The sequence below is a fragment of the Gouania willdenowi genome, chromosome 7 (genome assembly GCF_900634775.1).
Source record: "Gouania willdenowi chromosome 7, fGouWil2.1, whole genome shotgun sequence".
In the NCBI taxonomy this organism is placed as follows: domain Eukaryota; kingdom Metazoa; phylum Chordata; class Actinopteri; order Blenniiformes; family Gobiesocidae; genus Gouania; species Gouania willdenowi.
In genome coordinates, this window is record NC_041050.1 from 12,325,114 (window position 1) to 12,349,062 (window position 23,949).

Here is a 23,949-nt window from a genome sequence, read left to right on the forward strand (position 1 = left end):
CATTAGATCTTTTTTTTTTTTTTGGATCTTTTGAAACAAAAACTAATGTTACACCCATTTAGGGATTAGCAATACAAAAAACAGTTGAATAGGTTAAAAAAAAAAAGTCTTTATTATTAAAGTCAGCTCCAAAATCATTCACCCTCACCGTACCAGACTACCAATTATTGTTACAGGATCGGGGGGAAAGCTCTCACAACACCAATACACTGCAATCTGCACTTCAAATAGGGCTCCCGCGTCATCAACCCGGAAGTCGCCATTTTGGAGATAAAGCAGCAGGTCTACAAACAGCATGCAGACAAGAAATTTCGATACAAAATGGTAAACTATTGCGTATTAATCTTTCCTTTAAGTTTATATATATACATAAAAACTGGAAGCTTTGCATATTTTCACAAAATGTGAATGTCAATAGGAAAACATTTTATTCATTAAAAGAATACTTGACGAGCCAACCCACCACTATCTATCTATCTTATATTTCTATCTTGTTTTTGTGCAATGCCTTACTCTAATAATATTAATAATTTGTATTTTGAATGTGATACTCAGATATTTAAATTGGCTTTTATTTACTTGTTTGTGTTCTTTTATATGTGTATGTGAAACAATTTTTATCAAAATTAAATAAAATGTCAAAAAAGTAATTTTGCTCATGTTTTCTCCTCATGTAAAGCATCGTTGTGGATATGGTGAAAACCACTGTGCAAGTGTTAGAAATGATTCTGATAATAATGATATAACAATGATGTAGATATCAATTACTTGTTTTAAAAAAACTACATATAAGGGGGCGCCAAAAGAAAATCTCGCCTAAGGCGCCAGAGAGGCTAGGGCCGGCACTGACTGTAAATAGGAACATTTTAAAGTAAAGCAGTTGATAAAAAAATTTTTAAAAAAAAGTGTAATTAATTCATTCTAAAATATTAAAATCCCAGATCTGGTTGAAAAAATGAGAACAGGTTTTTCATAAATTGTGTCCAGTCGGCAGGATTCAAGCGTTCCAGCTCTCGTCTTACTAACGAACAGATAACAGCAGAGAAACAAAGGGAAAGCACTGCCATAAATGGACACTTTTCATTTTATTTGGTTCATCGTTTTCTCAGAAATCTGATTTTTATTTATTTATTTGGGTTTTATCGTCAGCAAGGAAATCTCTTTTTAAAAAACAAAACACAAACAACAGGAAATCAAAATACCTTACACACTCAATAAACAAATGTGTTCTGACAAGAAGAAGATAAAATGGTTCATATACAACGTTTTGTTAAATAAATGCTGGCGTTTTTCATTGTTAAAACTTACAATTTGCCTTGTGCCTTGAAATGAACCTCAGACAAGCACTCACCTACTTTATGTGTAATAGTATACAAATAAGTGTTTACACACCTTACACATACAAGTGTTTTTACTTCATTGTTACCGTGATTTCTTGCATGTGCCACCAAAAACGCTGCCAAAGTGATTTCTCGACACATTTCTGGTGTTTTCATGGACTTGGCAAAACAGTGGCGGATGTTTATTTTGGGACTTAAATGGAAAAATCCGATCCAGATATTGTCTGACAATAAAGACCTTTAATTCTGTTCCACTTCTGTTGAATAACATCATTGGTCATTCAAATCAGGGAGGCATTTGTGCCAGTGTTGTATCCATTCAGAAATCCATTCCAAAGAACTGCTTCAGTCACAACTTTTAAAATGCATTACGGGCATTTATTAACGGAATGCTGACACCTTTGCTGCAACCTGAGGAAGACGGTCATCTGGTATGATGTAAGAAGAGTTAATCTGCGCTGAGGATCACTCGCACTTTAGTGAAGGTTCACCTCTGCTGAGAAGCTGCAGGTTGCGTCCTTCCTCCTGGACCTGCAGCTGCAGCACCTGCTGCAGCAGCTCCTGTCGTAGCGTCTCCTGCACTAAGCCCATCCGCTCCAGCTTTTCCCCATTGAGACGCAGCAGAGCCCGACCTGTGTCACAGAAGAAGATGTTAACTACTCAGCCCATAACGTACCTGCATATTTGATTGCCATCAGGGTTGGGGTCGATTATATTTTTCAATTACAATTACATCTTCAATTATCCTTGTTCGGTTACAATTACATGGACCTGCCTTTTCCCCAATTACAATTAAGATTATAATTTCCCCCCTGAAATCAATTACTATAACTTCTTCAAATACTAAAGTTCAAATTCAATTAATCACAATTACTGAGCCTTTAATAAACAAAGTGGCTAGCCGAATGTCCAAATTGGCTGAACAAGCGATACACGTACGAAATTCAAATCCAATTCGGGTTAGTTGGTTCGTAACGTAGATTAGGAATCTACGTATTAATAGCAAATAGAAGTACAAGTACTGTACGTAGTTTCTTAATCATGTGACCTAAACTGGCCAATGAGGGGCGCTATGCACGGATAGAATGTCGGTATATTGATACAGGCTTACGTATGGATAGCCACTGCCTTTAATAAATAACCACAAAAAACTTAACCTTCCTCTTGTGTTAGCTTTCTGTTAGCACTTCTTATGATAACAGGTCAGTTTTGATCCATGTTTTAAATCTACGGAGCCCCAGACATGACATGGTGCAACGTAAACTCACCGCGGCTGTTATAAACAAGAAATTGTGTGTTTTTGCAAGTTTGTATGTTGTTTGTTTGTATTTTATGATTTACAATATACCATAATTCAATGTTGCGTACAATATGTCTAATTAAAAAAAAAAAAAAACACTTTAAGTTGCTTCAACGGGGTGACAGGATGCCACCCTCCACCCCTTTCGGGGGCCACAAATTATTATTATTTTTGAACTCAATTATAATTAAATTACAATTACAACAGCAACATATTTTTTTCAATTACAAATTCAATTATAATTACATCATAATTGTAATTGATTATCAATTACAAATGACCCTAACCCTGATTGCCATATTATCTTGGTTGTCCAACCTGTGATGGCGTGCTGGGAGAACGCTTCCACGTAGGTAAGGTAATTGTGTGGACAGTGTTTTTTTAGCCATTTACAGACGTCTTGCTGGGACCAAAGGACGACAGGTCGGATCAAACTGGGCTGCGTTGGGCTGGTGTTATAAATCCCATAATTGTCACTTGAACGATACTGCAGACAAAAGGAGAATGTGAATTTCATGAGAAACACATTTTTTAATGATGAATCAATTGTGGACAACAGAATTGTTGACTTTCACACACACTGATGCATTTATAGTTCAGTGGCTTTAAACACATTAACACGTAGAAAACCAGCACCAATAGTCATGCCAATGATTTCACGTCACATGCTTTTATTCTTTGTGTCTTTACAGATTAAACAAGAAGACATAGTCATCAACATCCCCCGCCAGATTGGTTGTCATTATAACTCACAACCTTTTTCTAAATGTTCTAAACCTAAGGACTTATATGTATACTTAAGAAAATATTATCACATCAGAATATAAAATTACGAACTATATTAAATGATTTCTAAGAAAAGCTGTCCCCTTTGAAGATACCTCGAACAGAGAAAGAAAAATGGCACAAGGGCATTAACTCCGGAAAAAAGATTTGTGCATTTCTCATTTTCGAACTCCATCAAGGTATTGATACCCTGCAGCCACACACCAATTTTGGTTATCCTATCTTAAATGGTTTGTGAAAAAGCTGTCCCCTTTGAAGATACCTCAAACAGAATAACAAAAAACTAAACAAGGACAATAACTCCGGAAAAAATGATTGCGCATTTCTCATTTTAGAACTCCATCAACAATTCCTGAGAAAAGCTGTCCCCTTTAACTCGGATGGACAGACGGACACAAGGACGGCGCTCAAACCTATATTCCCTTTCCACATTTTGTGGCGGGGGATAAAAAACATGTTTTCAAGTTACCAGAACATAGACAGAATGCTCATCACTACACCAGGGGTTCTCAACTGGTCTCACCCTGGGACCCACATTTTGCCATGATCATTAAATCGCCACCCACTTTTTTTTTTTTTGCCTGTCAAAAGAAAAGTCTTTCAAAATAAAAGACAAATCCAAAATGAGAGACATTAATTCACTTTTGGGTCCGGACCCACCAGTTGAGAATCGTTGCCCTACACCACAGCGCAGAATGTTTTGCACTTGTATTTGCACTGCATGTGTAATTAATTCTGAATATTCATATTCAATCCTTATTATATATTGTATATATTTATTATTATTACTAGGGGTGTGCCAAAATATTGATACAATGATGTATTGTGATTCTTTCGTCTTGCGGTACGTTATCGATACACTCCCGCCAATTTTTTAATTTTGATTTAATTTTTAATTTTTTTTTACCTTTTTACACAAGTTAAGTTCTAAGCACAAGTTGAATGTTCTCAGGTTTTCAAGTTTACAAAGAACAAACTGATATAAATAAAAGCATTGAAATGTATGTGCAGTCTGCAGTGCAGGTTTAAGTTAAACGTTACACATGGTGGTAAGTATAAGTTAAAATGTGTGCTTAGGTTTTCATAGACCACCCAGTTGTTTATATTATAATGCACTGACTGAAATGTTTATTTTTCATATGCAGTGAAATTTTCAAGTTTTCATAAAACAAGTTGATGTACCGGATCGTGAGGTACCTGGCGATACCCAGCCCTAATTATTACAATATATTTTAATCTTTTACATCGAGTTGGTTCTTCCTTACCCCACCGAGTTTCATCCTGAGCGGATCCAGATTGCACATTTAATCCCAACTTTTTTATTTTTTTTGTTTAATTAAATTGGGGTGCCCATGCATTTAATTTCATTTTTTTGTTTGTTTCGAGCAGGGACAAGAAAGAAAAACAAAAAGTAACAAAAAAAACTCTATGTCGACAAGGGAAACAAAGATGTTCAAAATAATATATATAACCCGTGTACACTTATAATTGCAATAATATGTTTGCTCAAAAAGGAGTGGGAAGAAGAAAGACTTGGACATTTGGACCTACAGTATTGCTATTAATGGAGATAGAAATGTATCTTTAAAGTGTGAATGATCATGCAACATGATCAGGATTAATGTTAAGTGCCAATATGTGGCCAAAGAAATATTTGGGTATAAAACCTGAATCTGTAGCAACCAGTGAGGCAGTGTGAGTTCAAAGAAAGTTTTAGTATGTAAAGTATAAAATTGAAATAGGCTGTATTGAGGGGTTTGAATGTAACTCTGCAGGAGCTCTTGGGCTTAGGGAGGAAATCTGGTACACTTGAGGAGAACATGAATACGCCACACAGATAGCCTGGGGCCTCTGAGACTCAGCAAACTCTGCTGCATGGTGAAAAGGATCATAAGATGATTTTTTTTTTACTGCACACCAGGTGCACATTAATATTCCAACAGCATAAGATGGACTGATTAAACAAGTTCTCAGTAGTAGCTACAAGAGGCTTTATACTGATTAGAAGTGCCAGTTATGGTCAAAAGCTACATACTCTCGCAGATCAAACCCTCTGTGTACAGGTTAGCCAGAATGATCAGCGAACAGCAGGAAGAACTGCATCCGGAACAGCGGAGTCAGTGCACCGTGTTTGATCCTATGATCGGGGCTCTTTAATCTCACGGAAGCACAGGATGTAAAGCCGTGGAGGAGGTAATGAAACTGCAGCTTTGATCAACTCATCTGTTTTAAAAAATGTAGCAGATTCAGCATTCCTCGGACTTGAGATTGACTGAGATGCAAGATGAAAAGAAGTGATGTACACCCAGGAGTCAGCAGGACTGCTGGAGGTTTACTCTGTGGAAGCAAAGTTAAATCAATACCAAATTCAGTTGTATTGGATCTGAGGAGAATGAATGAAAGAATAAATATGAAATACCAAATGCACATATTAGTCAAACGCACATTATAGCAATAACATTCACAGATTCAGAGACGGCTTCTTCCTCAGAGCTATCAGCACACTCATATCTTACAATACACTATAAACACGCTACCTCTTAAACAAGTGCATCGTATTTCCTACCTTCGTATTTTTAGCTTGTTTGAATTTATCGATTTTAATCTCCCAAAGCCCTTTATTACATATTGAATTTTAATGTTCATGCTTTGTTATTTTCTTATTTGTTACACGCCATGGAGCAGCATTCCAATTTCATTATGAACCATAATGGCAATAAAAGCTATTCTATTGTATCTAAAGACTGTTCTTTCTTAGTGACTTCATTTCTTTTAATTGAATTTATGTGAGTACAATTATTTATTCAACCATGGGGAAAAAATGTATTATGTAATATTGTAATATTTATGTATATGTAATATTTATTATAGTTGATAAAACAGAGGATGTGTGCATTAGTACAGTGGTTCTCAAACATTTTTGGCTGAAATACCCCCTTTCTCTTACTTTTGAATGCAAGTCCCCCTTACGTCCGACTACATACTCAGAATTCTGTGGGGAAAAACACTATAGAACATAATGATGGTATGAAAGAGTGATAACACACAAATAATCTAATTTTGTAAATAAGTGGAATGAAACCATATTTATCAAGAAACTGACTCTTGTATTTTCAGTTCATGTTCTAATCATAATCATTTCTATCATAATTTTGTGTTTTACTTTTTGTGTCATTTTGTGTGTTTTGTTGTTGCTTGTCTGTTCTTTTTATTATTTATTGCATTTTTCTCTTATTTTGTGTGTTTTTCTTTTGTCGTTTTGTGAGTTGCTGTCGGTAATATCTAGTATGATTATCATTTTTAACTAAAAACAAACATAAAACCCCATATTTTTAATGCTTTCATTTGTTAATTTTCCTCTCTCTCTCTCTCTCTCTCTCTCTTTCGCTCTCTCTCTCAAGTAGTGCCATTGCGTACCCCCATTTGAGAAACACTGCATTAGTAGTTTTACAGAGTAGCCAAAAGTTTTTCCACAGTTGTATTCTGAATATATGGCCAAAACTTTTTACTTCACATTTGTCTTTGCAATATATTGTGGTAAACAGTCGCTGAACTATTCATAATCTGTGCCTGAAGCTGCCAATCATACAGTCCCACCTGGTGACTGCTGTCTAGTAAATCTATTTATTTATTCATATAATCATATGAATGTAGTTGGATCGATTATAGAGAAATGAGAATGTTTGAGAAATAAGACGAAACCAGGGTTTTTCCAAAAATATTGAAGTGCTGCATGTTTAAGATTCATTGTCCAAACAGTTTCAGCAGAGGTAGCTGTTGAGCTGCAGAGATCTAACAGAAAAGCCGCATGCACAGAGTGCGTTACAGCCATAAGAAAAACAACAGCAGTGACAGAGAATCTGAAAAACCTTCAAAAGCTCCTCGATCTGATCCTCTGAAAACCCCGCTAGATTGGTTCTCATTATAACTCACAACCTTTTCCTAAATGTCCTAAACCGAATTTAGATGTATACATAAGAAAATATTATCACATCAAAATATACAATGACTAACTATCTTAAACGTTTTCTAAGAATTTTTAGTTTTTTTTTTAATGCACTTAAAAACCACTGCAGACATGAGATATACTGTCAAAAGTGCAACTTTATTGCTGTAATTGTCCTCATCAACAGTTAAAATGCATAGAACAATCCCAAAATAAAAAGTAAATGATGCTCTGTCATTCAACTATTTCAAGCTTTAACCCAGGTTTAAGCAAAAGTGCAACAGCAACTTCACAGTAGCTTAAATTTTCTGATTAAGACCTCAGATAACCTTTTATTTATATTTTATAACATATAACAATACAATAAAAAAAAAAAAAAACTCTTCCCTCAGCATCTCAGCCTAGTACTAATAAAAAACTAAACATGCCTGTGGCACACTTATAGCCTACTCAAAGGGTAAAAAAATGTAAACAAAGAGGGGGCTGGCTCACATCGCGCTACGGTAACCCACAAGGACGGAATGCGAAAAAGTAAATAAAAAAAACTGTGGTGGAAAAAAAATAATAAATCGATTTTTTGCCCAAAAAAAAAGCCCAATGCAATAACTCTGAAAGAAATAATTGCACACTTCTCATTTTCGAACTCCATCACGGTATCGATACCCTGATGCCACACACCAAATTTGGTTATCCTATCTTAAACGGTTTATAGGTAAAGCTGTCCCCTTTGAACATACCTCAAACAGAGTAAAAAAAAAATGCAACAAGGGCAATAACTCCGGAAGAAATAGTTTCGCGCTTCTCATTTTCTAACTCCATCAAGGTATTGATACCCTGAAGCCACACACCGAATTTGGATGTCCTATCTTAAACAGTTTCTGAGAAAAGTTGTCCCCTTTAACTTGGACAGACGGACGGACGGACAACTTTGTAAAAATGGATATAGCAGCCAATAGCATTTATTCTTTAGCCCAGAATAACGTGATGAGAGATTTTTCCTCATGAAGTATCTCCTCCATTTACCAAATTCAGATCATCTTTGCTCACTGTCTGCATGCAAACATTGACCCAAACCCTCCAGCTTTGCCGCAAGACACACCCAGCATTATGGGCTATGTGGGACATTGGCCAAAAGGCCTTTTTAGCACTGATAAGCTCTCACAATATAGAGTGAGAATAATGGGTGAAGTAGTCGTTTGTGTTCCCAAACTAACAATGAATCAATTCTAGATATTCTTGAGAAATGTGTTTTTTAACTTTTGTCACAGAGCGACTGTGAAACGTTTTAAATGAATCCAAAGTTATTTAGAGACGCTTTTGAAACTTATTGCCAATAATGATACCACAAACTATGTGCACTGTTTTGTTAGCTGTGCGTACAGTTAATGAGGATTTAAATGACAAAAATAGAACAGACGAATCCGGGGCAACATGGTTTTTGGGGTTTTTTTCTCTCTCTGACTTAATCCACCACGGACACCTCTTTCATCTTCAGACTTTATTCTCCACACTGAGGACTTCCTTTCTTTCTCCCTTCTTGTTTCCAGTATCCTTTGAACCAAGTGAAACTCCACTGCAGTGCTTCTCCCTGCGGCCTGATTCTTACAACCTTCGTTTGAGGAGTTTCAGGTCCAAATATGGGCCAGAGAAGACCAACATTGTGAAAAAGAGTAAGCTCTGTTCAAACTGACCAAAGGAGAACAAATAAACCAAATAACTGACTTGGTCTGATAATAACTGGATTTTTAAATGCACGGAAACTTAGACACATTAACTCAGCTGGAATGTGATTCACAATAGAGTTAATAGTGCATGTGGGCTTGTTAGTTATCAGACACGGCTTTTATGCACATGCACTACTTTTTGTCCCGCCACCGTCCACCAGAAGAAGGAGACTATGGACGGGCGAGAAGCGGAAACCGATTTCATGCAGCGAGAGCTAAATACGTTTGCTGAGAAGTGCAAAACACATTTACAAATACCACAACAAATGTACATTTTTGAGCAAAACACTTTTACAAATGCCACAACAAATTTACAATTTTGAAAACAAATATGCATAATTATCTAAAAAAAAATTAGAATTAGAATATATTTGGTTCCTCCGTCTGCTCCAGTAGCCATCTGCAAGAATAGCAAAATCGGCATAGCTGCCCTTGTTGGTGTCAACAAAACGGGCAAAACATTATCTATCTCAGAAATATAGTCAAAACTTTCCAAGTAAATAAGCAAAGCACTGACTTTACAGCTTGTTGTACCTACTTCCGGCATCTCGGACCCCCCCTTTCTTATGATTTCCCGCAAAACATTAACAAATGACCGCAACACAAATATGGAAACACTTTTACGCTTACAATGCGCCACTGTAAATCTGTTTCAACATTTGTAAAAGTGTTTTGTTATTTGTAATTTTTGTCTAATTATGTATATATATCAAAATTGTAAATTTGTTTTCAAAATTGTAAATTTGTTTTCAAAATTGTAAATTTGCTTTCAAAATTGTAAATTTGTTTTCAAAATTGGACATTTGTTGTGGCATCTGTAAAAGCGTTTTGTTTAAAATTTTAATTTGTAGTGGTATTTGTAAATGTGTTTTGCACTTCTCAGCCACCGCCGCTAAAGGTGGCTGAACATCGGAAAATACATGGACGAGAGAAAATGTGGGGAAAAAATGATTTCCTTTTGTTATTAACTTCCACTTTTCTGTTCAACAGGAACTACATCAATATACAATGTTTTGTAAAGGCTACAGCGCCACCTACGGAGGCAAAGTAAGACAGAGTTTGTTAGAAGTTCAGTTTTCTCACCTTCATTTCTACTCCCACAAGTAAACACACAATCCATCAACCCAGTCCTTTGTCCAGTACCAATAATGCTCTTAATCCATTGACACACTTATTGCTTTAAACCTCAATGATTCTCCACTGAGTTGTAATCTAGAAAAACAACAACTACAGCAACTGAAACGCTGCAAATGTCACAGTTGAGCATAACCACATGACATGCTAAATCGAAAACCACTATTACATGGTTTGTAATCCTGAAGGACAGACACGATGCATAGTAACAACTCTGTTATCAGTCCAGTCCAGTTCTCAGTTTAAAGAAAGCCCATAAAAGTTTTTTAAAGAGCCTTTCATGTGCTGAAAACAAAGGCACGGCCTCTCTGACTTATAACTGAGGGCTTTAAATTAGGCCAGTCTGCGGCAAAAATGGATAGTCTCTGTTGGCGACACGAACAATGCTGCATCAGATAAGGAGAAACTTTAATTTAAATGGGAACAAAATGGCGCCCGGGAATAGGATAGGAGCATATTCGCAAGAAATCATATTTTAATGGTTTCAGTTTATTACTCTGCAGCAGTAGTACAAAAAGAATGGGAACTCAACTATCAGCAGTCTGTGTCTGTGGTGCTGCAGCACGGCCTGGGCTCAGTGCTGTAGGATGAATGCTATTTAAAGTCGAGCTAAAAGGCTGTTAGTGCCCACAGACCCGCCGGGTACAGAGCCACTTTCTTTCTCTGCAAACAAAGAGCCAGGATGCAACAGTAGCGGTTAGATGGTTTTCTTTCAGACATTTCTGCTCTGAAGCTAAAGATGAGTCAACAAAGGTTATCTTGTTGAACAGACAAACATGGATTTACTTTCTCAAGAGCCATTGGATTACTTATTATCCTATGCATGCATGGTAAATAGATCAATGATCCGCTTCACTTATATTTATTTACAAGTTTTGACTATATTTCATTCTTCTATTTCAACTTCTAACACCATGCTGTTTATTTATTCTCTTTGGCAACATTGTGATACGAATCTAATATAAATTATAGCTACTGCGCAGCAATATTCGGGGCCAGGTAGTTTTAGACACAATTAGGCAATTCTGAGTAAATGCTAAATGTTAAAATGCTGTAAACATTGTAATGTATGAAGCAACACTTTGCAATTATATGTTTTCAAAACTGTTTAGAGTGAAAAATGTTGATGCACTGTAGGCTAAATTTTTGATTAATCTTGGATTATTTGTGTAGGACAGACTCAAAATGGGCTTGAACAAAACGATGTGATGAAATAAGTTTAAAAGGTTTTACAGAAGAAGTACAAGTTTATCAAGATGGTTTCTACACAGAATGACGATACACAATGCTCCCATGAGAGAACATTCTGTACATTTCATCATGACTTAGACTCATTACATAGAGATTCAAGGAGTGTTCAGAAGGTACTAAAACTACTTGATGGAAAAAATCTGAGAAATGTTCTTTTGCTCACATTTAACAATGAATGAAAAATAAAGAAAATAAACCAAACAGCAAGAGAAAGCATCTATACTAGTCTGTCTTCACATTCATACACATTACCTAAGACAGTGCAAACAATTGACCAGGATACACGCGCACAAACATACTACCGGTATTTTATAGGCATGGGGCATAAATAGGGTGAATTAGGTAGAGTCTATATTTAAGCCCTGTCCTCTTTATTCAAAAGATTTTCAACTAAATAATGTAATTGTCAGAGTTTCTTTGTTTTTAAGGTTTTAACTAAAAAATCAAGTTAAATCAAATGCAGTTTTGTGTAGATTATTACGGTACTCTGTTGTGTGTGATACAAGATGCTTAATTTGCCATTGTCCTTATTCCAACTTGTGTGTCTGCGTGTAGTGGATGGGGTTTGTACGGGGTGGGTGTATTTTTAACTATGTAAAAGCACATTTCTATGTATGAAAAGCACTTTTTATAAACAAAGATTGATTGATTGATTGAGGATTTTTAGTCATGTTAAAGTTTGTCGAGGCTTAGCCAAGTGTCTTTTCTTCTAACAAGTCCAAATACGCCCCCCCCCCCTTCAGCATAAAGACGACACTGCTCTGTCACGATGTCTTAAATCACTGGAGTTTAGACTCAGCTGGTGCTCCATCTGCAACACGCCACAAATGACAAACAGCAAGTTCTGCTCTTTGTTTGTTTTAACCAAAACTCAAAGCAGAGACTAAAACCTTTATTTACTCCCATCAATGTAAAACGGGTGGACGTTTCTTCACATTTCACTATCTGTTTTTGGATTGAACTAGGATTTGACTTGTTCTTAGATGACTCACTCTTTTACCGTACATGATTACATGTTAATTTTAGCAGATGTACAATACAAGCAGTTAGGGTTAAGAGATTTGTTCAATATCCCACAGTGTTATCACCAGTGGGCGTGTGCTGCAGCTGTTCCCACTCAACATTATTGAAGCCAAAATACGGCACTTAGGGGCGCTTCCATCTTGCAAATTTGACGTCATTTGGAGCCAGAGTCTGCGCAGTAGGGTCCGGTGGGAGGAGCCCTGGTAACACGTCCCGCCCATTTAGCGCACTGCCCTGATGACTTACGCAGCCCAGCTACGACAAGAACATAAGTATCTTTCCCACTGGAAATTCAACCAACGTCTTGTTCAGATGATCAGATCATAGAGGTTAGTACTAGTAGCTCAAAAAAACTGAACGGAAAAGTTTAATGGCGTCTCGTCTTTCCTTCACGACAAAACTGCTTATGCTATTCACAAAGAGAGCTACGCAAGATCCGCAGCTGTCAATCAATGTCATATATGATGTCAAATCCCGTTTTTCACCCTCAAATAACTTATTTAAAATGTGTGACAAGTATTTTAACTTTACAGTTTGACCAACATCCCATCCGTTAACATTGAGGAGGCGGGGTTTATGACCTATACTGCAGCCAGTCAGCAGGGGGAGCTCTAAAAAAAAGCTTCACTTCCCCCGGGAGGATGTCCTGTCCATTCTTTTTACAGTCTATGGTTGGCACAGGTTGGATTTAAAGCTGTGACCCTCCGATTGAAAGCCTGTTTCTTTAACCGTTACACCACCGCTGCCATAACTCGCTTCTGTTCCTCAGAATAACCAAAGTGTGAGAGAAAAGTGTGAAAGGAGCCCCCCCCCCCCCCCCCCCCTAAACACACACACACCTTGAGGGAATAGGCACACTGCACAGAACGTCCTTGACAAATTTTCCCCTCAATCTTCTCGTTGTGAGATAGCGCCGCTAGACTCTTCTCCATAAAGCAGAACAGGAAAAAATTTATTATCCAGCCTTTACACCAGCCTGTCCAAGGTCAGAGTCCTTCCACAAACCAGCACATCAGACACACATATTCATCCCTACAATCACTCAAGGCTCTTTACAACTCTCTCTTGGGCAGAAAAATCTGCATACATAAAATGTTAACTCATAATCACCATATTCATGAATCTGTCTTTTAGAACCTCCCATTTATTTTGACTTCACAGCACCTGTATTTCTTCTAGTATCATCAGCCTAATGAGGGCACAAAGGAAACAATATACTGCTTCCTCATCTGCCAACATGAAGAGCCGTAGGCATGGTCACACTGGGACCTGCAGGTGTGCTGTTGAACATGTTGAGGTCATGTGAGTGTTGGGTACCTGCGGGGCTTGAGTGCCCGGCTGCTGGAGCAGCTTTACTCTCCTGCCTCCTGCAGTTTTCTGCCCGCGTCCATCGTGCCAGGTCAGGTTTCCACCTGTCCTTCTGCTGAGCTGATACTTAAAGTCCTCAGGCAGGGCTCTGTATTCCACAGCCGGCCTGCAGAAACTGAAGCTGGATGCGGCTGATGGGTAAGAAAGGCAACAATTTTAACAGCAATGCCTGCTGATTACAAGACTCTCATAAAGGAAAAATGACAAGCGATGATTAAAGGTTTTGATCTGATATCAAATATTTAAGGATGGACAACTACATAATACAAAACCCAGGCAATGATTAGAAAAATGACCTGATTCATAAGACTATATGGCAGAGGTGTCAAACTCATTTTAGTTCAGTGGCCAAATACGGACCAATTTTAAGTCAATATCAGTCCCTGCTGGATCTTTACTTCAAAAATTATTGATTTTATAATAATTTTTTGTGTAATTTGAAGGAATTTAATGGAATTAGTTGTGAGAAATTGCAAGAGTTGTGGAAAAATGTAGATTCCTTTTTACAATTTGCAATTAAAAATGACTTCATTCATGTGATATAAGCAAAGGAAAACTGCAAGCCCTTAAAAATATTGTGGAGTTTCATTATAAGTGTGAATTATAATATATTTGGTGATTTATACGATAATTCATGTTTTCTCTGTCATTTTGTATGTCTTCTGGGAGCCGAATGCTCTAAAGGGCCAGATTTGGCCCCTGGGCCTTGAGTTTGACACATGCACTATATGGCATAAGTCAATTTATAAATGGAGGGTTTCAGTCTTTCCTCTGTATGTCTATCATATTTACATTATACAGTGGATATAATAAATGTATATATACGTTTTGTAAATTAGTATTATATATTTATACTTTAAATATCGTCTTAGATCTTATTTTACTACAGTGTTTACCATTAACTTATGCCAAACACACTTTTTGTTAAACATTTCAATAATAGAATATAAACAAATGACTTTTGTGCACTGTATTTTTATTTTTTGATCAGTGCATTGTATTATTTTGATAAGAACTTTGAATTTATGTCATTTTGAAGATTTATTGCATGTTTTGGGGGAAAATACAGTTTGTTGTTAATGTTGTTTAATAACAGTGACTAAAGTCAAATAAATTATACATAAATACAGACCCTTTAATGCAGGGGTGTCAAACTCATTTTCGTTCTGGGGCCAAATGCAGATCAGTTTGAGCTCAAGTTGGCATCAGATTATAGGGGGAGAAAAAAAGCTATTTCAACATCATTGTGCCCTAGTTTGAACTTCTGAATGTAAATATATATATATATATATACATCTAAGCAATAAATGACAGGAAGGGGTCCCTGCATAATCTTTTCTTCTATTTTCTTGATATTGTGACAAATTTGTTGGGGAAATTTGTGGAATTATTTGTGAGAAATAGCAGGATTTTAAACAAAGAGTTATTTTCACAATTTGCCATTCAAATATAGAATAGAATAGAATCAACTTTATTGGCCAAGTTATGTAAGTTATGCACACAAGAAATTTGACTTGGTGAACTATATATACAACTTAAACATTTTGTAATTTAAGCAATGATTGTTTTCTCTGTCATTTTTACTTTCTCCTGCGACCCAATTTGGATCCTCCAAAGGGCCAGATTTGGCCCCCAGGACTTTAAGTTTGACACTATTTTAGTGCAAGGGATACATTATCACAAATATGACCAGTGCTAAGTTCTGATGGCTTTGTGAGTGACTGCAGGCATCTGTAAAGTTGCAGTTCTTGAGTATCGAGAGCAAGTGACCAGATGCTAAATCATTGTTACTTTATCATGACGTTTCCATTATTCATCACTTGACAAATTAAGCATTAAACAGCTCACAATAGTCATTTTTAAAGAAATGATCTCACTGAAATGCATGCTGGGACTTGCTCTGTTGACACTGAGCAGCCATGAGGTAACGTTCAGTGATCTGAGTGAGCTTCAGGGTAAACCTCTAACGTCAGCACTCGTGCACTACAATTACAGAAAGAAAAGCACGTAGGCGACTGTCAGACCTGCCAAACAAGCCACTCTCTCATCATTACAAGCAGGCCAGTGGGCAGACATCCAAGACCACTCAACAGCAGGTAGCCTCCCCACATCCAGCAATTAAAGACAGTGTGAAACCTCAGTAAACACACTGTTACTGGTACAGATCCTGGCAAGAAGCCATGGGTCATTACAGATTCATGTGCCAGATTGGAAGAATTTTTTTTTTTTCTGTCCCCTTTGAAGCTCTTTGAGAAGTTGTGTTTGTGTGTGTGTGCTCGTGTGCATTTTTGCGCTCATAAGTTATAAGAGAATTTGAAAAGAGCACAGAACATAAGGCAGACAGGGAGATGAAGCAGAGCTCATGTTTTTTCTTGCAACGTGTATTTCCTTTTCTCACATTCAACATCCTTGTACCCGAATTAAAAGAAGGCCTGCATAGATTAAGGCAAACCAGCAGAATCACAATGTGAGTGATAGAACTGTGCAGTCTGTGTGTCTTTACGGTTCTTCTGAATAAGCCTGAATGCTTCCTGCATGCAAAAGTGACTGAGGCAGCAGCTGTAAACACAAATATGTTCCTTCCATGGGTATAATGTGCATAATTAAGACCACTTGTCAGCGTCTCTTTGCTTTCCTCTGCCTCTGGGTTTTTTCCCTTTAGTTGAAAGGGAAATGTTCTCATTAACTACTCCACATGAAACCTGCAGTGATAAAAAAAAAATTGGGTTTTTAAAAAAATAAATAAAAAAAAACACTGCGAAACAAACTGTGAATAATGTAGCCAGACTGAATTTTTCTTTCCAGTAATAACCATTTTAAACAAGGTTTAGGGAAGAAAAAAAAGTAAACACAATGGGGAAAAGGAGTTTGATACATTATTGTGACGGACAACAGGATTTTCCTAGTGAACTGTCCCTTTCAGCACCATTGGCTGGCACGAGACCCCCTGCATCTAAAACCAACGACAGACGCACTGATGGAGGAACCAATCTGTGACAAATCTGAACAACTTTTTACAATATTCATGTTTCATCTGGTTTCTGCAACGTTTTAATCACTGATTCATTCTTCTTCAAATAGATAACAGAAAGTGCAGCAGGCTGATGAACCGGTCTAACAGATACTGAGTCACACTACAGAGCTCCTACTTCCACAAAACTTGTGAGTATTAAATCTAAACAATGTAATTCTATGTATTTACCGTCCACGGCCATTGTTTTATCCGCTGGACTGGCTCTACTGAGCGTCTGTCATAGTCCCACACGGTGCGTCCTGTGCGCCTCTCTGTGCTCTCTGCGCTCCCAGCAATAAAAGTTTCACTAAGGTTGTCCACAAAGAATGAGGCTGTTCATATTTCGGCATGTGTCTCTGGGTCCTTCTGGGTAAAAGTCTCCGGATGTCCCCGGCGCACGTCCCCCTCGCTGTGCGGTGCGTCAGTGCGCGTGCCAAGGCTTGAGGACGACAGACGGTGGAGACAGACAGGAACGTCTATGAACGACTGAGGGAAGGCTGGTCGCACCCGCCAGGTTGCTTCTGCGCATGCACATGAGATTTAAAAAAAAAAAAAAAAAAAAAAAATCATTCTCGTGAGAATCGGACGCGCGGCTTTTTCTCAAGAGCTGCACGCATGAGCGCAGAGCAGACGGCTCAAAGTGCAGCCTGCAGCCTGTAATTAAAGCAGCCAGTGGAAAGCTAAAAAAGAAGAGCATGAAAGAGACTCTGATCGCTGGTGCTGCTGCATCCTCCAAGAGGAATTCCCACTGCCTTGTCCTAAAGAAAGAGAGCTCTGTGTGTCCTCCCCAGGACTAGGACTGGAGAGTGGAGAGCAGAGCAGCTGCAGGCCGGATATGAAGCACTGCTGCTCTTAGACTCACCTTAACACAGCTGGACCTATAGTAAAGTTGTTAAACCTATACCTGTGTATAATGCCAAACGCATCTATGCGTTTGGCATTATACACAGGTATAGGTTTAACAACTTGCATGTTAATAGTATGCATTGGGTTTTTCAAAGAAAAAATAAAACATACACACTATCAAATAATTTGATACATTAGTTTTGGAACTCAGTGTGTATGTTTTGTTTTTTCTTTGAAAAACCCAATGCATACTATTAACATGCAATACAAGGATAATCCACCATGGGGCAGTAATTATCTCAGCATGTTAGATTTTTGTGAATTTTCCAAATGTAGAACTTCAGAGACTTTTGCTGTATAGCTCCACCTTTCTGACGATTGGCCTGTTTTTGGAGCTGAGGAAATCTAGCATGGGACTGGACCTTTGTGCAAAATGTGAGGATTGTTTGCTGTTGTTCAAGAAAGAAGAAGAAAGAAAGGTTTCACAACTTTTTGCAGGAAATGTACTAAGATATTTACTTTTGATTTCCTGACATTTTCGACTGCCAAATGTCAGTCGTCCTCAGAGGCATCTACAGATTGTTTTCATGTGTTCTTACTGGACATGGTCAACTTTAGCGTTCTCTAGACCCTAGTTTTCCAAAGTGGGGTACGGGTACCCCCAGGGGTACGCAAACTGTCATAGGGGGTACGTGAACAGCAATTAAAAAAACACTGATTAATGTACCCAAGTCTGTACTTTACACGACGTATAAATCACAGATAAAGGATGTAAGGTGCCAACAATATCCAAGCAATAAGTGACAAATCAGTCCCTGTAGGATTTGCTCTTTCAAATTTCATTAATTTTGTGACCAATTTTTATTTAATTTGTGGAAATTGCGTTAAATAATTGCAGGGAAATTGACTTTTTTTTAAACAATTTTAAATTTAAAATGACTGCATTCATGGGGGAAAAAAGCATGGAAAAATTGTGATTCTCCAAATATTGTGGAATATATAGTGAATTTTTGTATTTAGATATATGAGATATCCTAGCTGATTTATTTACAACTGAATTATTTGGTAATCTGGACAATATTTCCTTTTTTTTTTTTTTTTTTTGTCTTTTTAACTTTCTCCTGCAAGCCGAATTTGATGGTCTAAAGGGCCAGATTTGTGCTGTAGGGCTACATTGTATATGACATTACATTATTATGTTTTAAGTGTGCAGGAGGTGGGGGTACATGGCTTCAGACTAAATGTCTGAAGGGGATATGGGACTGTTCTAGACAACAGTTTGTTGACCTTTTTTAAAGAACCACATGCTCACGAAAGAGAGGGGAGCGAGATTAATGCAAGGAGAGACAACAGAACAGAAGGAAGAACATACAGTAGTATGTCCTAAGTAGAGTCCTTGGAGCAGTCAAACAATCAACCTAACTGTCAATGATGTGTCGGATAGTTTCAATTTGTTTTGCTTTTGTGTAACACGGATATATACGTGTATTTTATTTGGTGGAGATATTAGTTGAGCAGTGTAAAGTCACTGCTATGGAGATTTTAGCTTTTTTTCCTCTTTTAATTTGATTGTTGCACTCCACTGCATGTTAATTTAAACTACATTGCTTTGAGACATGTCCTCTAATGCTCCAGCAGTCATGTGCTCAAAGCAAGAGGAGAAGAAAAAGGAAGAAAGCCTAAAGAAAGCCTTTGTTCAACAATGGCAAAGCAGTCCATAGTGGAGGTTTGTACAGAAACGTGAAGGGCTAAAGGTAAAAAAAAAAATAATAAAAAATTAACTTCATGTTCAGACAGAGCAGAGACCACACATGTTTGAAAAGTCCCAAAAAATGTGAGTTATGTGAGTTACTTAAAAAAAAAATGGACAAAAGAGAAAACATCTGTGCATTTCAGTGGTATGGGTGCAGATGTGGCTGCATGAAAAATAGGATAAGGCAAAGAGGTTAAAAAACAAAAGACAAAAAAAACTAATAGAAACAGTCCTACACATCAAAAGGACCCAGGTTTAAAAAAAAAAACCAACACAACTAAAACATAGAAAGTATTTAATAAAAGCAGAGTGAGAGCTTAAAGACTCTACATTAAACTTTGAGAATGGACACATTTGGCCTGTAAATCTCAGCAATAAAAGACAAAACTTGAATTCATTATTTCCTTTTGACAAAACATCAAAGAGAAAGATTACTGGCTCACATCTGGGGTTCATCATTTGTTTTGAAACCACGCTATATCTATTTTTGATTCTGCAAGCTGCCAGATGTGGTAATGACACAAACTTTGACATCAGGCATCACAAACTGGCCCTGGTGTCATTTAGCTGAGAGGAGGAGCTGACGTTTAGCTACCACAAGAGGGCAGTATTGCCACACTGTACTTGTACAGTACCTTTGGGAATATCTTTGGCATTTTATCTAGAGGTTCGGACTGGTAAAACATTTCAAAGCTCAACATGGATAGATGTACATGTTCACAGTTGGAGTGTAAAACATTTTCAGTTTTAGTTTGAATCTAGTCATCAAGACTCTTTCAGTTTTAGTCTAGTTTTAGTCAACTAAATGACATTAAGATTTTAATCGACTAAATCTGACACATATATTCGACTGAAATATACAGGATAAGAGTTTATGCTTTAAAAAAATATATATTCAGTTGCCATTGATCAACCTGAAATGTGATGGTATTAATGTTTGTAAATACAGACAAATTTGATGTTATCAATCAAGTCCAACACAATTTTATTAGGTCACAAAAATATAAAGTTACATGGAATATTTTTTGTTAAAATGTGTTCCTTTAAAAATAAATAAATAAATGAAAATTATATATATATATATATATATATATATATATATATATATATATATATATATATATATATATATATATATATATATATCAGTCATAGCCTAGTTATTGTCACAACAATGTTGTCGAAACATTTTTAGTTGACAAAATTAACTCTGCCGTTAACTAAACAAATCTAACCAACAATTGTATTATCATATATTCAAAAATATGTTTCCGTTAACCTATATTTAACCAGGAAAGTCTCATTGAGATTATTAATCTCTTTTTCAAGAGTCCTGGAAGCAATTAGGTCTGGGGGACTTGCTCAAGGTCCCACAGTGATGGCCCACAGTGGATTTGAACCTAAACCTCTGGTTACAAGCCAACTTCTATAACCACGAGGCCACATTTAACACTAAATAACTAATAAACCAAGGTTCAGAGCCTCTTTTGTTTTGATTAGCCAACCAGATGTTATAATGCCAGCGTTAAGCTGCTGTTTTAATGACGTAAATCACTTTTTCTTTCAAAAACCTCAAATATGGGCCTAAAATACCACCCCAGCAGCTAGTTGGCAATTTAGTTGTTCAGAAAACATTGCTAATAGTCGGGGTTTACCTTTATCTGGTTTGTTTTTGCACTAAAGAAACTGAAGTATTAAATGTATGGTAGGAGTGGGTCAAGCCATAGATGCTGACAGGAGAGAGAAAGTAATGAGTAGTGAGGACATCTATAGACATGCAGTGGATTCGTTTGAGCTTTGCTGCACTTTGTTTGGAAACGGTGAGTATAAAATGCAGATGAGAATAATAATTATGATTTAGAAATTAAACCCCCTTTTGTGGGACTCTTTATTAGAAACTAGACACAAGCACTGGCCGGAAAGCTCGAAACGGTTAATTTGGGGAAGGAGAGATTTCTAAAGTAGCCAAACAGTTTTGCGTGAGTGTGAGTTTTAGTGTGTGTGCTGGCTGTCTCCAGATGTGTACACAATGCAGTTAGTCTGGCAGCAACAAACACAGTGAACGTCCTGATGTGTGGAATCGGCTCTGACCCCAGGCTCCACATGTGTTTCAATGTACCTTATTAAAAAGTGCTACAAAAACATTAAACAGTTTAAAAGTTAATAAGAACATTAAAATCAGAGCTAAAGTCATACGCAGTAGAGAAAAAGAGTGCCTTTAACTTGGATTTAAAAAGGTTCACATGTGATGCTGACTTCAGCTCTGCTTCCACTTCTTTGCAGCATAACAACTAAAAGCAGCATCACCATGTTTGCAGTGAACTCTGGGCTCTACTATCTGACCTAGTGTTCATAGATCTGAGAGACCTGCTGGGTTCATACCTGACTAACATCTCACTGATGTATTCTGGACCAAACCTATTCACAGATTTATACACCAGCAGCAGAACTTTAAAGTCTATTCTGAGGCTGACTGGTACTCTTCAGCGTTCTGCAGCTGTAGCTATTTGATGAAGACCATTTACAATAGTAAAGTCTAAAGCATGGACCAGTTTCCCCTGATCTTTCGGAGTCATGAAAGCATTCACTCTGGAGATGTTCTTTAGGTGGTAGAAGGCTGTTTTTGTAATTGATTTAATCTGACTGCTGAATATCAGATCTGAGTCATTCAATACATTAATGACCTTTTTCCACTGACTGAAACTCACTAAAACAAAAATCTTTAGTACTTTTATTCACTGGGTTTCATAAGCCAGATCGAGCTCTCACTATTGACCATACGTCCAGTTTTACCCGGACATATCCTTTTTTCACGTCTTGTTCGGGCTGTCTGGGATATTTTACAAATTATGAAATTGTTCGTGTTTCCCACAGACCTTGAATGTATCTCGGGGAGCACATTAGTATAAAAGACCATAACGCCGCTAATATTTGATCTATCTGAGAAATTCCAGTCATTACAGCGATTTTACTCACACGTGACGGAATCATTACAGATGCCGCTTTGTTTTGACAAAAACTTCACACACGAGGAAAAGAGAAAGAGAGAGGATTTAATTGAAAAGGTATATTTAATGGTTATTGATTGTTCAGTAAGCCTTGAGGTTTTTTGTTTTGTTTTAGTTTTAATCTCTAGGAGACAATTTTTCTCATCGTTTCAATGATTGAGAGAATTTAAGAAGGTTTATATAAGATATTTCAAAGACAGATTGTTAAAATGCACAATGAAGGAGATTTTTAAGTCTATGTCCTAAAGACAGAAATTATTTTTTCAACTTTATTGACAATAACAACGTACAGTATTTATCGTATTGTATTTAGGTAGATTTAAGTAAACCTCGAGTACTTTGAGTATGCCGATGTCGACTTAAGTGTCCTCCTTATTTGGAAATGAAAACATGGTCACATTGTAAATACCTACAATGATCAGCAAAATAAAAAAACAAACCATTTGTGTCATTAGCTGCAAGCTAACGACTCACATTAAAAAGATTTACAGGTAAGCTCAGAATTTGGACTTCTGGTGTTAAAACTGAATATAGGCACAAAGAAAACAAAGCACAAATAAACACCTGTGCTCATACGTTGCACAGACTCCCACTTTGTTTTAGACTCACAGGCAAAACAAGCCTCACCCAGAAATCCACCAACAGCCTCAACCTGACGTCAGCACCATGACAGGCAGGTGAGTGGAGGCTGAAACTGTGCTGACTGTGTGAGTCCATTCAATGAATGTTCTGGGTGGAGCTGCCAGTGACCCTCAGAAAGAAAGCTGTGCTTGTTTCCTAGCACCGGAGCTGGATAATGTGAGTTCTGCTCTACGCTTAACACGATACAATAAGAGCCTGTTTACCAAAGGCAAGGCTGAAGGAGCTCAATGAGAATGTAACCAACACACACACACACACACACTGTTGTGGACCTGCAGGGATTTGGGTGGTTCCAGGTAAAAGAGGCGGGAGCTGTGGCAAACAGGAAATGGGCCTGCCTCTAAAACAGGTCAATCACAAGCAAAAAGTGAACAGTGTCATTTTTGTTTAAATGCTGATTTAGAGGAAATATTCAGATCACACACTATGAGTGAAATCATGAGTGATACCACCTTTCTAAACCAAAATCTTCTTTTTTAATATTTAATTCCGCAGTTGCAGTTTTTAATTGATTTGAATCATTTTTTAACATTACAGCTACAGGTTTTATCATTTGCAAGGTTATTTTTAGATGCCAGGTTAATGAAAAATACACTGTTTCTAATACGGTAATAGAAATAGATATGAAACGTTGTAAAAGCTGAAAATTCTACTAAAACGTAGGATTTTTTTTTCCTCCAAATGTGAAACGTGTAAACCCTAAATTACACACATGATAGATTACGCTGATAAATGAGTGAGCTGCTGAAAGTGCCCGGTCTGAATGGCCCCAGAGTGGAAAGTGACCAAGCTGTACCAGTGAACCTCTTAAACTG

At 37.2% G+C, this 23,949-nt stretch overlaps 1 protein-coding gene across 1 annotated transcript; it reads right to left on the minus strand.

The window, feature by feature from the left end:
- Positions 1-579: 579 nt before the first annotated feature.
- On the minus strand, positions 580-17,371 carry samd10a (sterile alpha motif domain containing 10a). Its single transcript, XM_028454142.1, has 4 exons — positions 17,075-17,371; positions 13,822-14,003; positions 2,959-3,127; positions 580-1,972 (listed from the first exon to the last, which is right to left on the minus strand). The coding sequence occupies exons 1-4, from the start codon at positions 17,085-17,087 to the stop codon at positions 1,806-1,808; spliced, it is 531 nt and encodes a 176-aa protein (XP_028309943.1). The 5' UTR covers positions 17,088-17,371; the 3' UTR covers positions 580-1,805.
- Between the last annotated feature and the right edge of the window lie 6,578 nt (positions 17,372-23,949).

Coding starts and splice junctions, on each gene's coding strand:
- samd10a (XM_028454142.1), bottom strand. Junction 3,128..13,821: donor CGGGCACTCAAGCCCCGCAG/GTACCCAACACT, acceptor TTTTGTCTGCAG/TATCGTTCAAGTGACAATTA. Junction 1,973..2,958: donor CTCCCAGCACGCCATCACAG/GTTGGACAACCA, acceptor TCTGTGACACAG/GTCGGGCTCTGCTGCGTCTC.